The sequence below is a fragment of the Zalophus californianus genome, chromosome X (genome assembly GCF_009762305.2).
Source record: "Zalophus californianus isolate mZalCal1 chromosome X, mZalCal1.pri.v2, whole genome shotgun sequence".
In the NCBI taxonomy this organism is placed as follows: Eukaryota; Metazoa; Chordata; class Mammalia; order Carnivora; family Otariidae; genus Zalophus; species Zalophus californianus.
The window spans coordinates 71,029,413-71,045,573 of record NC_045612.1 but is presented as its reverse complement, the minus strand read 5'-3'; the positions used below and the strand labels follow the sequence as shown (position 1 = coordinate 71,045,573).

At 57.1% G+C, this 16,161-nt stretch overlaps 1 protein-coding gene across 1 annotated transcript; it reads right to left on the bottom strand.

The window, feature by feature from the left end:
- Positions 1–2,054: 2,054 nt before the first annotated feature.
- Positions 2,055–4,446, bottom strand: CXCR3 (C-X-C motif chemokine receptor 3). The gene is made up of 2 exons (XM_027608808.1): positions 4,363–4,446; positions 2,055–3,252 (listed from the first exon to the last, which is right to left on the bottom strand). The coding sequence occupies exon 2, from the start codon at positions 3,250–3,252 to the stop codon at positions 2,158–2,160; it is 1,095 nt and encodes a 364-aa protein (XP_027464609.1). The 5' UTR covers positions 4,363–4,446; the 3' UTR covers positions 2,055–2,157.
- Positions 4,447–16,161: the final 11,715 nt, after the last annotated feature.

The window sequence follows — 16,161 nt, the reverse complement described above, 5'->3', positions numbered from 1 at the left end:
TATTCATTTCCTACTGCCGCCCTAACAAACTACCACAAGCTTAGTGACTTAAAACGACACAGATGGGTCATCTTACAGCTCGGGAGGTCAGCAGTCAGGCGCGGACCACGCTGGACTGAAGTCAAGGTGTGGGCAGGGCTGTGTTTCTCTCTGGAGGCCCTGGGGTTTGGGGATCCGTTTCCTCGTCTTGTCCAACATCTAGAGGTCACCTGCATTCTTTGGTTTGTGGCCCCCTTCCATCCTTCAAGCCAGCAACATCTCTCTCTCTCTCTCTCTCTCTCTCTCTCTCTCTCTCACCCTCTCTCTCCCTCCTTTTCCCTTTCTGAATTTCACTTTTAAGGACCCTTGTGAGGCCATTGGGCCCACCTGGATAATCCAAGAGAATCTTATTTAAAGGTCAGCTCCTCAGCCACGTTTTTGCCATGTAAGGCAGCCTGTTCACCAGTTCTGGGGATTCGAGGGTGGACATCTTGGGGGACCCATTGCTCGGCCTGCCACAAACATCCATACTAATCTGGCATCACTGGACATCACTGATACCTTCTGTCCTTCCTTCCTTCCTTCCATCCTCCTGTTATTTAGCACATGCTTCGCTGAAGCCTAACCACAAGTCTAAGGGCTTGGGTGTGGGCCCAGGGCACTATGAGCTTCCCTAGCGAAATCCTCAGGTTCCTCCTTACCAGGACTGCCTCCAGCCACGTCTGCCGTCTTGGCCAAGGCCCAGCTGACCCACGAAACTGGATCGCGGCACGTTGGTGGCTTAATGAGGGGGGACTGACAGCACAGTGGTTCCCACTCCTGCAAAGGGAAGGTCTTAACCCACTAGCCCTGCCGCCTATCTTTCTGGGGAGCCCCGGTCATTTCCTCTACGTGCTTCCACCTCAGCTGTAGTGCCCCCCCAATGCCCCCAGGTGGCTTGTGTGCTAATGACTGTTAGCAAGCCATCCGATCTGGGTGCTTTGCTTCGATCCCAATGTGTCATTATCCCAGAGGGAGCCCGCACCCCCTCTCACGTGAACAGCTGGCTACGGCCTTCTAGCAGGATCCTCGGATACCACCACTTGATCCCAAACCAACTTGGAGTCTCATTATTTTCATCCCTTCCCTTACCTGAAGCCCTAAGTCTAGCCAGTTGGGAGCACTTCCCGGTCTGGTTAAGCTTTGCAGTTTGCAGCCTCCTCACGTTTTGCCAGTGCCTTCCCTCCTGCCCAGAAATACCGTCTTCCCTTCTCTTTGCCCTTGGCCCTACCACGTGTCCCTTCAGGTCTGCTCATTTCTGTCTTCAAGAAGCCTTCCTCAATGGCTCTGGCCACAGGGCTCTGAGCGCCCCGTTCATGGTCCGTGAGCCACTCTTTTGCCACGTGGCCTAGACTGCCCGCGTCGTCCCTGCTGGCCTAAGCTTCTGGAGTGCCGGGACTAGGTCTTCATGTCTGAAGGCCCTTCCCCAAATTATGCCTCTACAGTGGCCGGCCAGTCCGGGTAACAGCGCACACCCACGCACCCGGGTGCTTCCCCGTGAGGGGCGGGGGGCACCCAGGAGGGCCCAGAGGAGGCTCGACGTAGACGTTAACGCAAGCAGCGCAAGCTGGCACAGATCTGGGGCCGGGCGGGGAGGGCCGGAAACTCATCCCCGACGCCTGGGCCGGGCTGGCCATAATGATGCGCGACAAACACGCCCTGGGCCCAATTTACCTTGTTTATTGCAACCTTGGAAGCAGAATTTTAGACATTAAAAAAAAAAAAAAAACCAGGAACGAATACACAGGTCTTGGGGACCACAGCTACAGTTGCTGCTGAGTTGGAGGCCTTGGGCCAAGGCCCCATAGGGGCAGCCTCTACTATGCTTTCCGCTTCGTGCTCCCCGAACATGGGGAAGGCCAAGGTCTAGTTACCGGATAAGAAGGGCAGTGGGGCTCTGGGCAGCCGCCTCCGAAGTGGCAGTGGGGCGTGGCGGCTAAGGAGTAGCAGGGGCGGCGGCGGCGGCGGTGGGGAGGAGGGGGTGCCTCCCTGGGAGACCCCGGGGGTGCCGGGGCTGCCAGGGCATCCCCGGAGCGCGCGTGGGGCGTGAGGCTACGGGGCGAGGGAGGGAGGGAGGGAGGAGCCTGGGGTGTGGGGGTGGTCGGGGCCGCGGGGCGAAAGGAGAGCCCCTGTCCGGCCTCACAAGCCCGAGTAGGAGGCCTCCGTGGTCTCGGACCAGGACGACTCCCGGCGGGAGGACGACGGCGGCCGCTGGTGCCCTCTCTGGCCGGGCCGGCCCAGGCGCGCGAGCAGCCCCCACATGCGCTCTCGGAACTTGACGCCCACAAAGGCGTAGAGCAGCGGGTTGAGGCAGCAGTGCATGTAGCCCAGGCCGGCCGTGACCGACTTGGCCACGTCCACGCGGCTCTCCCGGCCACAGTTGCGGCTCAAGGCCCCCAGGTCCATGAGGGTGTCCAGCAGCACCACCAGGTGGTAGGGGGTCCAGCAGAGGGCAAAGGCCGCCACGACCGCCACGACCAGCCGCATGGCGCGCAGCCGTCGCTGGCCCCTGGAGACGAGCAGCACAGCCAGGATGCGGGCGTAGCAGTAGGCCATGACCAGCAAGGGCAGCAGGAAGCCGGCGACCAGCTGCAGGACGCGCAGGGCCGTGCGGCCCACCTGCGGGAAGTCGTACTGACAGTGGGTGGCGTTGAGGCGCTCGTCGCGGTGGGCCGACAGGAAGATGAAGTCGGGGATGGCGAAGAAGAGGCAGAGCCCCCAGACGACCACGCAGGTGACGGTCACGCGGCCCGGGGGCCCCCGGCGGTACAGCTGGGTGGCGTGCACGATGCTCAGGTAGCGGTCAAAGCTGATGCAGGCCAGCAGGAGGGCCCCGGCGTAGAAGTTGATGTTGAAGAGGGCCCCGGCCACCTTGCAGAGGCCAGACCCGAAGACCCACTGGATGGCGGCGTCCACCGCCCACAGGGGCAGGGTCAGCACGAGCAGTATGTCGGCCGCGGCCAGGTGGAGCAGGAAGGTGTCGGTGGTGCTCCGGGCTGCCCGCTGGCTCAGCAGCACGGCCGCCACAGCGCCGTTGCCCAGCAGCCCCAGCACGAAGAGGAGGCCGTACAGGGCCGGCTGGAAGGTGCGGTCGAAGCTCAAGCTGAAGTCCTGCGGGCACGGCGGGGACGGGCAGCAGGACTCGCTCTCGTTCTCCCCGTAGTCATAGGAGGAGCTGCAGTTTTCCAGGAGGAAGGCGAGCTCGGACGCTTGGATCACTTGGCGTTCGCTCATCTGCGGGCGGAGGCAGGGAACGGACCCCGTGAGGGCCTGGCACTCACCGTGGGAGCGTGGCTCTGAGTGGCCCCTCCGTCAGGCAGGCCCCAAGCTGGGGCCATCCCGCGCGTCACCGTTCCTGCCTTTCTTCCGAGGCCTCGCCCGCGGAACTCAGAGCTCGGTCTGCTGGGCCTTGGCCATCACCGCCCCCCCCGCCCCCCCATCCCCAACCCCAACCCCAACCCCAACCCCAACCACCGTGGGTGGTGGTGGGGGGGCGGGGTGGGGTAAAGGCTCATCTCAGAGCCAGCTTCTCTCTCACCCTTCTGGGCCACCCCATCAGCCCGGGGATTGTGGGCCCGAGGGAAAGCTGCCCTCCCATGCCAAGAGCCCTCCCTGCCCCCTCTCCCCTCTCCTGGCTCTTCCTTCACCACTCGCCCTTCTGTTTCCCCGGCCACGCCTAGTTCTACCACTTTCCTCCCCAGGCACCTCCCCACAGTCCCCTCTCTTAGTCAGTCGCTGGCCCTCTACTTCCCTCCTCAGCCCTCACCGAGGGACCCCAACTTCCTGCTCCCCATGGGGCCCCTCCACAAATCACTGAAGCCCCCCCAGCCCCCCATCACATGCTTTCGGCTCCTGTTCTTCCCTTCCCAAACGCGGAGGCCACCTGCCACCCACTGGGGGTTGCCCCAGCCCAACTCTAATAGAACTACTCCTTACCCCGTCACCTTGCAAACCACCCCGGAGCCACGAGCCTTCTCAGTGCCAATTCAGTCCCGCGTGGAAGAGTAAGTTCTAACTCAGAGCTGAAGGCAGCCTTGGAGGCCGTCGGAGGGTGAGCCTCTACGGCCCACATTTTGCAGATGAGGCGCCAAAGCCAGACAGGACAGGGGACTCGTCCGCGGTCCTGCACAAGGCGGGGGGCCACGGTGGGCTCCCAATTCCCCGGCCCAGGGCTCCTTCTACCACAACCCCTGCATTGTCTGTCTACTCACCCAACCCCCAGGTGGCCCCGGCTCGGGGTGGGGTGGGGGGAGGTGGGCAGCCCTGACTTTGCCCCAGTATCCTGGGCCCTCTGCTCTGAGCGGCGTACCTGTGTCCCTCCCGGCCTGCTGGAGCAGCGCTTACCTCAGGGACCGTCGCCGGACTGGTACTCTGGCTGCCGGGCTGTGTGCTGCCTGCCCCTCTGCTTTGGTGCTTGTGGTCGGCAACTTGCGCTACACAAAGGAAGTGAGGGTTTCACATGATTCTCGGCAGCAGCCTCTTCCATGGGGTTGTCTGTACCAGACCTCCCCAGACCCAAGGCCGCGGGAGTTTCTACTCCAGCCATTTCCCCCGAGGCCAGGGGAAGCTGCTCTGGAGGAACTGGCTGCCAGCCTGGGACCAGACAGCCTGGGGTCTGGGGAAGGGCAAGGCCTCTGAGGGGAGAGATCTGAAGGAGAAGCGGCGTGTCTGGGAAGTGGGGGGGGGCAGCCCCGCTGCCAGGGGCATGGACCGCTGCTCCCGCACTAGGATAGTCAATGCTCGATGCACCTGGACTCGCCTTCATCGGCCCCGGGCTGGAGCGGACTGTAGATTGCATGGCTAAACGTCTTCAGTCTGTAAAAGAGATGAACCTTCCCGATAAATGAAAATATTTACTTATTTTTAAAGGTTTTATTTATTTGAGAGAGGTAGAGAGAGAGAGAGAGAGAGAGAGCACGCACGGGGGGTGGGGCAGGGGCAGAGAGAGAGGAAGAAGCAGGTTTCCCACCAAGCCAGGGAGCCTGACGCGGGGCTCGATCCCAGGAACCCGGGATCACGACCCGAGCCGAAGGCAGACGCCCAACCGACTGAGCCACCCAGGTGTCCCCTAAAAATGAAAATATTTTAAAGCACTCCATCACATTGAATCTAGTCTTCCACTATTGCCCCTCCCTGCTAGTCAACAGGGGCCGAAGAAAGGGAACTACTAGTAATGAACTTGGTATGTGCTAGACAGGGCTTTAGGCGCTTTCTCCGACACTGCCTCATTCAAACCACACAATGCCCCTGTGGGGCGGGGGGTTATCTCCAAGGCTAATCCAGAACGGGAGGGGAAAGGCCCTCGGCAGACACAGCAAGTAAGGCTGGGTGCTGGGCATGAAACCACAGCTGTCTCTCTTTTTACCACTCATTCCATTGCCTTCAGTCTTTTTACAGGGATAAGCTAGGATACGGGTATGCAGTTAAAAACAAATGACCTGCTGGGACACCTGGGTGGCTCAGTCGTTAAGCGTCTGCCCTCAGCTCAGGTCATGATCCCAGGGTCCTGGGATTGAGCCCCGCATCGGGCTCCCTGCTCAGCGGGGAGCCTGCCTCTCCCTCTCCCTCTGCCTGCCGCTCCCCCTGCTCCTGCTTCTCTCTCTCTCTCTCTCTCAAATAAATAAACAAAATCTTTTAAAAAAATGACTCGAAGCTCTATATTTTGACATGGCTTTGGCTAGAAAAATCCAATGACCACATGGTGGAAAAGGCCAGTTATAGAGTACATCATGTAGAGTTGGACACCACCTATGTAAATTCTAGAAACCACACACAAGAAACAATACCATGTTGTTTTGGATGCAGCTATTTGTTCTAGAAGTTTAAAACGGGCTGGAGGGGCGCCTGGCTGGCTCAGTCGGTAGAACGCTCAACTCTTGATCTCGGGGGTGTGAGTCTGAGCCCCACATTGGGTGGAGAGATTGCTTCAAAAAAAAAATAAAATCTTAACAAAAAATTAAAAAAATAAGACAGGGACTGGACACGCTAACAAATTCATGAGAGTAGTCGCTTCGGGGGCGAGAGGAAGGAGGATAGGGTTGGGGAAGAATACACTGGGGCTGCACCAGTTTCTCTCCCCTCCTGGCCCTTGGCCCTCTGCCCCCTTCTCCCCTCCCTAGTGCCCTGTTCTCCTTATCTGCAGGGAAAGGCTGCCCCTACCTTGCGTCTTGCTAAGCAGTTTCCTCTTTCCCTCTCTGCCACCCAGATGAAAAGGAGAGGCAGGCACACACACACACACACACACACACACACACACACAGAGAGAGAGAGAGAGAGAGAGAGAGAGAGAGAGAGAGAGAGATTGAGGCAAAGCCAGTCCTTTGGGGGCTAGTTTTCAGTCAGAGTGCTCCTCCAGAGCCTCCAGGCTCAGGCCTGGAATTTGCCTCAAACTTCTTGACAAGACGCACGCTTGCCAGGCAGAGGGCCCCTTCGCCACCTTCTGTGGACAGAAGCTGTGACTCTTCTCGCTCTAAACAGCTTGTCGCCCGCAAGGTCCGGGCCAGCGGGAGCCGAGGGCCCGGGCGATGTCGGGAGGAGCAGTGCGGGGCGATGGCACTGGTGATTCCAGGACCCTCGGCAGTTAGGATGGGCTGGACTTGGCAGTTGACTGCCTGCAGAGTGAGGAAGAAGGGTAGGAGCTGGGAGCCCCGTTTCTGGCTGCCGGCCCGTGAGGTGTTTCCGTTGACGGGGCTTCTCTACACGTGCAAGAAGTGAGGCTAACAAAAATCTCGGGTCGACTGAAAGGAGGATCTCGTATTCTGCGATGAGGTCCTTCATCCCCCTCTTGGTATTGAAAGGGTCTTTTCGGCATGAAATGGTGGGGAAAAATAGCCGATAGATTCGGAAACAGCTTGTGTTGGCCAGAGTGGACCACCCGCTGTGGGGCCTCCAAACAGAGGTTAGGAAGTCACGGGGCCGCGTGCCATTTCAAAGTCTAGGCATCCCCTTCCTGTGCTCCCCAGGCCCCGGGGGTCACGTGGGGGCCATGCGCCCCACCTTCCCAGGCTGCTGGCGAGGAGAAATGACAGAAGGTCGGGCGCGAGGTTTGAAAAGGTGCGGAGAGCTTTTCTGAGTTGGGCCGTGGCCTCCCACGTGGCCATGATGGGGTGGGAAAAACCCCGAACTTGTCTGGCTCCAGCTCGGACTCGCCCCTGTTCCAGCTGGGTGACCTTGGACAAACGACACACCCATTTTCGCGCCGGCCCCTTCAGCAGGGCTGTTCATGGGATGAACCGAGCTCACCGGGGCTGGAAGGTCCCTTGCCAGGGCCCAGCACGCGCGTGGCAGGAGCACAGCGGAGAATGCTGAGCGACAGGGAGGTTGGCTACACCCTCGGAGGGACTGGGGGCCTCACTGGGTCGAGGGAGCCCCCCCTCCCGGGGTGGAGTGCGCCGCCCTGCGGGGCATGCGGTGCAGTGGTCTCCAGAAAGGGTGGCCCTCGCCTAACCCTCCGGCTTCCGTGCTGTGTCATGTCAGGCAAATCATGCCCCTTCTCTGCCTCAGGTTCCTCCTCTGAAAAGCAGGGACAAGGCCAGTTCGCGTGTGTGCTAGACAGGGCTGCCGTGTGGCCGGCTAGCCGTCCGTGCAGGTGCGCGGCCCCAGGTGAGGTCCCCGGTGAGCGGCGGGTCACTTCCCACAGCGGCCCCTCCCGGGCCTCCCAAGGGCAGGTGCGCGCTGGACGGCTGCTTGCTTTCACGGCTCAGACGCCTCGGGGGCCGGCCCTGTCCCAAGCAGCCTGCAGAGCGGGTCGGGGGGCCGGCCCAGCCCTCGGGAAGACCCACCTAGGCCGGGGGCCTGCGCCCAGAGTTCTGCTAGGTGTGCCTGTCCTGCCTCTGCTCTCCTGAGCAGCCAGCTTGTGGAGGAAGTTAGTCAGAGCGAAGCTGCTCTGGGCCCCACCTGTGGTCAAGGTGTGAAATGTGCACCTGTCTCTTCTCTGCCACCCATCCGCCTGTTTTTTTTCTTTCTTTCACACCTCTGGGCTGTGGTTTGGGGAGATGGGAGGCTCAGAGGTCTGAGCCCTGGGCCCAGGCCCTCACAGGAAGGAGGGCCTCTACAGCTCTCTGTCAGGCCGGCCAGGGAAGGGGGCCATTTCCTCTTCCTTCCCCTCAGTCTCTGCTGCCTCGCAGCCTCCCTCGTACAGCCTCGCCATGCCCCTTGGGACCCTGCTCCAAAAGCCCTGGGCTGGCGGGGGGGGGGGGGAAGCAGGCTCAGCGAGGCCCGAGCTTCTTGCGGGGCTCAGTCAGTGGCCTTGGCTGTGGTCGGGCCTTTCTCACATGCCGTTCACAGGAGTCCTAGCTAGCCCCAGGAAGGGGTGTGGGTCCGCCCCAGATGAGGCTGGGACTTGGGGATTCCTTCGGCTGGCCCTTCTCCCCAGAGAAGAAGAGCTCAAGTCACAAGGAGGCCCCGGGACTGGGGACCAGCCCCCCTCTCCGACCCTCTTCCTCGGCTGTCTCCTGCAGCTCTGAGCCCTACTGGGAGGCAAGAACATTCTGAGTGCTGGGGCCGTGGGCTGGGGTGAAGGCAGTCCAGGCCCATGAGGGGGACTTCCCAAGCTGCGGGGGCCCTCATCCTTTTTGGGATCAGGGCAAGGAGGATGTTGCCGTCATTTATCAAGGCAATTCAGGTGGTGGGAACAGCAGGCGTGGACAGGCAAGGACGTCAGGAAGAGGCTCTCAGACCAGGGGCAGTCAGTCTGGCTGGGAACGCGGGCATGTGTGAGAGCAGGAGGGTGGAGGGGGCTGGAGAACAGCTCAGGACCCAAGCACAATGACCTTCCCATCATCCCAGCCGCAGCAGTGCCTGGGAACTGGTACGTGAAAATATCTCCCATCCAGCAAGCCTTTACTTTCATACACACGATCTCTTTTATTTTTAGTTTTTAGAAGCAGGGGAGAGGGACAGAGGGAGAGGGAGGGGGAGCATCTTAAGCAGGCTCCACACTCAGCGCGCAGCCCAACGTGGGGCTCGACCTCACGACCCTGAGATCCCAGCCTGAGCTGAAACCAAGAGTCGGACGCTTCACCGACAGAGCCCCCCGGGTGCCCCCACATGATCTCCCCTGAGGAACGGAGATGGCAGTTCAGACAGGCGAAGTGATTTGTCCCAGGCTGGTTGGCCAGTAGGCTTTGTGGCGAGATTCCTATCCAGGCTGCTTTCTAATATGCTATTCTGCTTGTTGGGGCTGGAGACCCCTGCCTGCACCCCCCCACACACACACCCCCAGAAAGCACACTGCTGCCCAAGGACTGGTTCTTTTGTTTTTTTGTTTTGTTTTTCTTAAAATTTAGTGTATGACCCCATGAAATTTTTCTGTTTGTAGGCATGTCAGAAGAAAGCTGAATATTCTTCTAGCTTTAAATGCTTTCAGACTCTGGCTGATGCCTGATTTTTCAATGTGTTCCTTGGATTCTCTTTCTCTTCTTCTTCTTCTTTTTTTTTTTTTAGGATTTTACTTATTTATTTGTCAGAGAGAGAGACAGAGAGACAGAGAGCACAAGCAGGGGGAGCGGCAGGCAGAGGGAGAAACAGGCTCCCCGCCGAGCAGGGAGACCGATGCGGGGCTCGATCCCGGGACCCCCGAGATCATGACCTGACTTGAAGGCAGACGCTTAACCGACTGAGCCACCCAGGCGCCCTCAGGGACTGGTTCTCCTGAGAGCCATGCTTTCCTCACCGTACGTCCCAACCAGGCATCTTGTGTCCTAGAGTGAGCTTTGGCAAAGCTCACCACCTCCCCATTCTTCTCACCCTGTTCCTCCCCACTTACCAGGGAGAAGGAACGTCAGAATCTCCACGATGAGAGGCCCAGAGGACCAAGCAAACATCTGCCACGGGTCAGACACCTTTTGCAACGCCCGCAGGAGAGTCTGTGTGGCTCCCAGAACTCGCCATCCTATATTGCAGGCCAGCCCTGGAAGGCCTGGCTTGGAAACTTCCCCACGTGTGGGCTCAGCGTGCATCTGTCTCCATCCCGCCCTGTTCCCCGGGACACCCACCTCAGCAGAGGTACTGGCACTAACGTTGCTAATGCACACAAATCCGACTATGGAAGCCTGACCTTGAGGGGTTCTTGAGTCCCAGGTGCTCCCATCGTGAACAGTTGGGGGATGTCCCTCTGCACTGGAGAGCTGGGCTGCCCCTTGGAAACAAAGCCATTGGCAGGCCCAACATTTGGTGGTTGCGTTCCCCTGGGTTGCCCCACAGAGTGAGGTCAGACAGGAGGAGAAGAACAGCCGACATGTACTGATTACGTAACCACGTGCCAGGTGCTATTCTAGGAGCTTTGTTGGGGTGAATTACTTTGATCACCATAACCACGTAGTAGCTTTGACATGATTACTCTTTTCATCCCCATTTTACAGATGACAGAAGCACAAAGTTTAAGGAACTCGCTCAAAGCCGCAAAGCCAGTAAGTGGCAGAGACTTCATGCTCTTTTTTTTTTTTTAAGATTTTATTTATGGGGCGCCTGGTGGCTCAGTCGTTAAGTGTCTGCCTTCGGCTCAGGTCATGATCCCGGGGGGTCCTGGGATCGAGCCCTGCTGGGGCTCCCTGCTCAGCGGGGAGCCTGCTTCTTAAATCTTCAAAACAAAACAAAAGAAAACAAACGCCTAAAAAAGAAGATTTTATTTATTTATTTGAGAGAGAGAGCACACGAGCGGGGGGGGGGGGGGAGCGACAGGCAGAGGGAGAAGCAGGCTTCCGGCTGAGCAGGGAGCCCGATGCGGGACTCGATCCCAGGACCCCCCGGGATGATGACCTGAGCCGAAGGCAGACGCTTAGCCGACTGAGCCACCCGGGCGCCCAAGACCTCATGCTCTTACACATTACGACACTGTAATACCTTTTAAGGTTTTTTTTTTAAGATTTTATTTATTTATTTGAGAGAGAGAATGAGAGAGAGAGAGCACGAGAGGGAAGAGGGTCAGAGGGAGAAGCAGACTCCCCGCTGAGCAGGGAGCCCGATGCGGGACTCGATCCCGGGACTCCGGGATCATGACCTGAGCCGAAGGCAGTCGCTTAACCAACTGAGCCACCCAGGCGCCCCTCCTTTTAAGGTTTGAGGGACGGGGATCGAGGGCTTTATCTGTAAGGTTTTACACAGACACTCTTCACGTCTCAGCTGAGGGGTTAATTTCTTATTTCCAAAAGGAAACTAAAATTAAGCCAAAAAGAGGTCAGTGAAACTTGAATATGGCCCGGAGATGAGAGAAAAGCCTTATATCTGTGCTCTTTTGCTGATTTCGACAATGTAAAAAAAGAAAAAAAAAAGTCTGTTTGTAGGTAATACACGCTGCGATATTTAGGGGTAAAGGGCTATCACGTCTGCAACTTGGAAAAGGAATACACAGAGCGAGAGAAGGCGCACAAAGAATAAAGCAAACAAGGCAAGACGGAAATAATCACTGATATGGGTATCAGGGAGTTCTTTGTGCTCTCCTGGCAACTTTTCTCTCAGTGTGATATTCTATCGAAATAAAAGTTACTGAAGGAATCTCCCTCAAGCAGGCTGGGTTTGGCATCCGATGCTATTCCCACGAGCAGCTTAGAAATCTTGCGTGAAGACAGTGGGGGGCCAAGGCTGCCTGGGAAAAAAAGTTCCCTGGCTGTGGCCAGTGGCCTCCTTCCCAAACTGGGCGAGGCCACTGCCGGGAAGGAGGACTCCACTCTCCCTGGAGTCTGGGCTGGGGCTCTTGGCTGCTGCTGGGCCCCCACGGGGAAGAAAAGATGCACCCTGGGAACCCCGGTGCGCCCACCCCAAAGGTAGCCCACTGAACAAACACTACTGACTAGTGTCCCTCCTTGGCTGTACCCTTTTGGGCCTTGAAGCTGCCCTCCTCCTGGGAGCCTGCACCAGGCCCCTCGGTGATGGGCCCCACCTGGTCAGGACTCCACCGGCCCAGACTCTGGGGCCTTCTGGAAAATTCCTCAGCTAGCCAAAGAGATCTCCTAAAATCCCAACAATGTGTGGCATTGGCCTCAGGGGCTTTTCCCACATGTCCTGGGCAGGGCTGCTGCGGGTCTGGACGGACCCTGCCTCCCCTTAGTGTTGAGCCCACAGTTCTCCACCTGGGCACCGAGCCCGGTACGCAGGCGCAGGTATCCGTGTGGGATGGTCAGAGCTAAACTGGCCCTGCGTGAGGCAGTGTGGCGGAGCGGGTGAGCGCAGGGACGTGGGCACAGACTGGACTGGATTCCCGGCTCTGCCATTTGCTGGCCGTGTGAGCCTGGGCAGGTCATTTCCCTTCTCTGTGCTTCCGTCTCCTCTGGGGATGAAAGGAGGCTCAGACCCCTGCCTGGCACGCAGTGAGTGCTGGGTGTGACTCGTTAGCTCCCCGCCTCGCTGTGGCTCCCAGCCTCCCACACCCATGGGGGCAGGCTTCATATGCATGGAGGTACTGCACACCCCAAACTGGAAGGCCCGAGCCTTGGCCCTGCCTGAGTTGCAGAATTGGTCAAAAAGTGCTGATGTCTTTGACTGCGGGGCCTGGGAGCCAGTTTTGAACCCCGTGCCCAAGTCTTCATGGGTAATGGGGTGAGCGATCCCTTCCAGAAGAAGAGCCTGCCTGGGTGGGCTGTCTACTCGGAGCTGTGGGTGCGGCGTGTGCCGGGCCTACAAGTCCGGTCCGGCTTCCGGGGGTCAGGCCTTGAAAGGAGCTTGAGAGGGACACCAGATAGCCTCTGTGGTACCCACAGTTTCCTCGCTCACACAATACCACATTAACTGCTGACTTAGCCAAAATGCTTGTCAATGATGACACAGACGGGCACCAGCAACATTAAGCAGTCACTTAGGTAACAGGACGTGCCAGGTGCTGTTTTATTTTTATTTTTTAAATTTTTATTTATGTGACAGAGCAAGAGAGAGCGAACATGAGCAGGGGGAGCAGCAGAGGGAGAGGGAGAAGTAGACTCCTCGCTGAGCGGGGAGCCCGATGCGGGGCTCGATCCCAGGACCCCGAGATCATGACCCGAGCCAAAGGCAGACGCTTAACGACTGAGCCACCCAGGCACCCCGCCAGGCACTGTTCAAAGCACCATTACGCATACATATCCTCATAATAAGTCTTTCACATAGGTTCTATTTATATTCCTGTTTTAAAGATGAGGAAACAGACGTAACTAAGTTAAGTAACCGGCCCACGGTGTTCAACGACTAATAAGTGACGGAGCCTGGGTTTCAAACCAAGCAGTCTGGCTTCAAAGTCCACGCTTTCAACCACCCTCCTCTACGCCTCCGGTTTGAAGAGGCCATGATGTGAATTTAAGAGGAGTAGAGGAGCCTGAAGCTGACCCCCCCAGCTGGGGCCTGGCGGAAGGGGTGTGCTGCTCATGATGCAAATCCCCAGCAGAAGTTCCAGAGTGGCTGTGCCCCGGGCAGGGACTGGGGGGGTGGGGGTGGGGGAACCAAGGCAGGGCCCCTTCCTGGAACAAGGGAGCAAGCACCTCGGGCACACCACAGCTGGGTGCTAGCACAGAAAATGAAGGACAGGAGTCTGGAACCAGCGGTGGTTACCACGGAAACCAACTGTGTGGTAAACTCAAAGCTGAGCCTGTCTGGGTCTTAAAAAAAAAAAAAGAGGCAAATGATATTTAAAAAAAATTCTAGATTGTTTTGGAGGATGGCTTAGGACAAACCCTCTGCAGAATTCAGATGAATTTTTAGCATATTTGCTAGTGAATAGAGGTCTTTCACACAACTGCCTAGAGTATCTGTAAGTTACCGTGGCTTCTAGTGTAGCTGGAGAAGGACTTGCGTAGCAGGAGCCCCGGGATGGGACACGTGAGGAGGAGGGAGACGGTGGGGTTAGGTTAGGTAGGGCAAGGTTAGCTTGCCCTCTGCCCTCGTGTCAAGTTTGGGAAGTCCGGCATAGAAGAGGTCTGTGGAGGGGCGCCTGGGGGGGGGGGCGCAGTCGGTTAAGCGTCCACTCTTGATTTTGGCTCAGGTCGCGATCTCATGGGTCCTGGGATCGAGCCCCACGTCAGGCCCCATGCTCAGTATGGAGTCTGCTTGAGATTCTCTCTGTCCCTCTCCCTCTGCCCCATCCCCACCCCTGCTGCCCCCGCAAATAAATAAATAAGTAAATCTTTTTTAAAAAGGAGATCTGTTTAGTCTCTTTGAACTCCACCTTCCTGGCAAGGAACCTTTATTTTCTCACATAACGCCTCTTCCTGTCACTGCTATTGCTATCCCAAACCACGAGTTGTCTGCCGCACATGCTTTGGCAAACGCCAGCCCAGAGAACGACGCTGTTCCGTGATCTGGCCCCAGCCTTCTGCCCAGCCCGATTCTTCGCTCTACTTTGGGCATTCCGTATCCCAGCCAAACCGGGCCACATGCTGTTGCAAGCACACCCCAGGTTTCCAATGCTTGGCTGGTCTCTGCTGGCGTCCTACCCACCATCCAGGACCCAGAAGTGCAGCCCAGAGCCCCGAAGCCAGAAAAACTCAAAACTCCCTTTATCTGGGTCCCATGGCCCTGCCCCGAGGGCTACAGCTGATGGGGGCAGGACACAAAGGAGAGTTGAGAAGACCCAGGGGAGCCAGCAGGAAGTTTTAGTACTCCGTGCCTACCTTCCCAACACAGAAACAGACTGAAAGGGCACCTGGGTGGCTCAGTCGGTTAAAGCGACGGCCTTCGGCTCAGGTCATGATCCTGGAGTCCCGGGATCGAGTCCCGCATCGGGGTCCCTGCTCAGCGGGGTGTCTGCTTCTCCCTCTGACCCTCACCCTACTTGTGCTCTCTCTCATTCTCTCTCTCTCAAATAAATAAACAAAATCTTTATTTTGTTGAGAGACAGAGAGCACGAGAGGGAGGAGAGTCAGAGGGAGAAGCAGACTCCCCGCCGAGCAGGGAGCCCGATGCGGGACTCGATCCCGGGACTCCAGGATCATGACCTGAGCCGATGGCCATCGCTTAATGGACTGAGCCACCCAGGCGCCCTTTCAGTCTGTTTCTGTGTTGGGAAGGTAGGCATGGGGTACTAAAACTTCCTGCTTGCTCCCTTGGGTCGTCTCAACTCTCCTTTGTGTCCTGCCCCATCAGCTGTAGGATTCAACTTGCCACCCAGATGGATTCCAGGAAAGTTGGACATCAGGGAAGCATTCACAACAGGGCTATTCGCAATGCCAAACCAAGGGAACCCTCATTTCAGTCGCTTAACCGACTGAGCCACCCAGGCGCCCAAATAAATAAAATCTTAAAAAAAAAAAAACAAAAAACAAACAGTCTGAAGGAAGTCTGCAAGGCAAGTCTCTGACGAGAAGTACCCGTTGCCAATCCGGTCTCCAGCCTTCTCACCGTACTGGTATAGAAAGGTCCACACAGTGTCTGGAGGATATCAGTGGGAGTCCATCTGAGCACAGACCGCGGTGCAGCATGCTACTGGTAAGTGGACCTTAAAGGCAGTCATAGGTGTCTGTCAGGCCTGGGTTTCAAGCCCGTAGTAGTCACGTGACAACCGGATGCTCTGGGCAGGTCACTTCACTTCCCTGAGCCTCAGTTTCCTCATCGGCGAAATGGAGCTAATACCTACCACACCTGGGAAAGATGAAATGGTTCTTGAGAGGATCCATGAGATTAGTGAAATGCTTTACTCGCTCTAAAGGAGCCACCCCCATCCCTCTCTACCCTTTCAGCTCATTTTATGTTCTTTATAGCATTAGTCACTGCCTGTTACTTATTTGCTGCTTTGTTTATTGACTGATTGTTCCGTTAGAATATACTTTTCACAAGAGACATGATTTTCGCCTTTTATTTTTATTATTGTTTTTATTTTTGCTATTTCTTTATTTCTAAAGATTTATTTATTTGAGAGAGAGAGCGAGACTGTGAGTGGGGGAAGGGGCAGAGGGAGAGAATATCCAAGCAGACTTCTGCTGAGCTTGGAGCCCGACACGGGGCTCAGTCTCACGACCCTGAGATCATGACCTGAGCCGAAACCAAGAGTCAGACGCTTAACCGACTGAGCCACCCCGGTGCCCCTATTTTTGCTTTTTTTTTTTAAATCACTATATCCTTCGTGGCTTGAATAATTTCTGATATATTAGTAGGTGCTCATAAACATTTATTGAACGAGTTTATAAGCGAATGCATAGTAGGTTCTGAAAGGGTAGATGCATGATGTATCTGTGTGTGGCTATA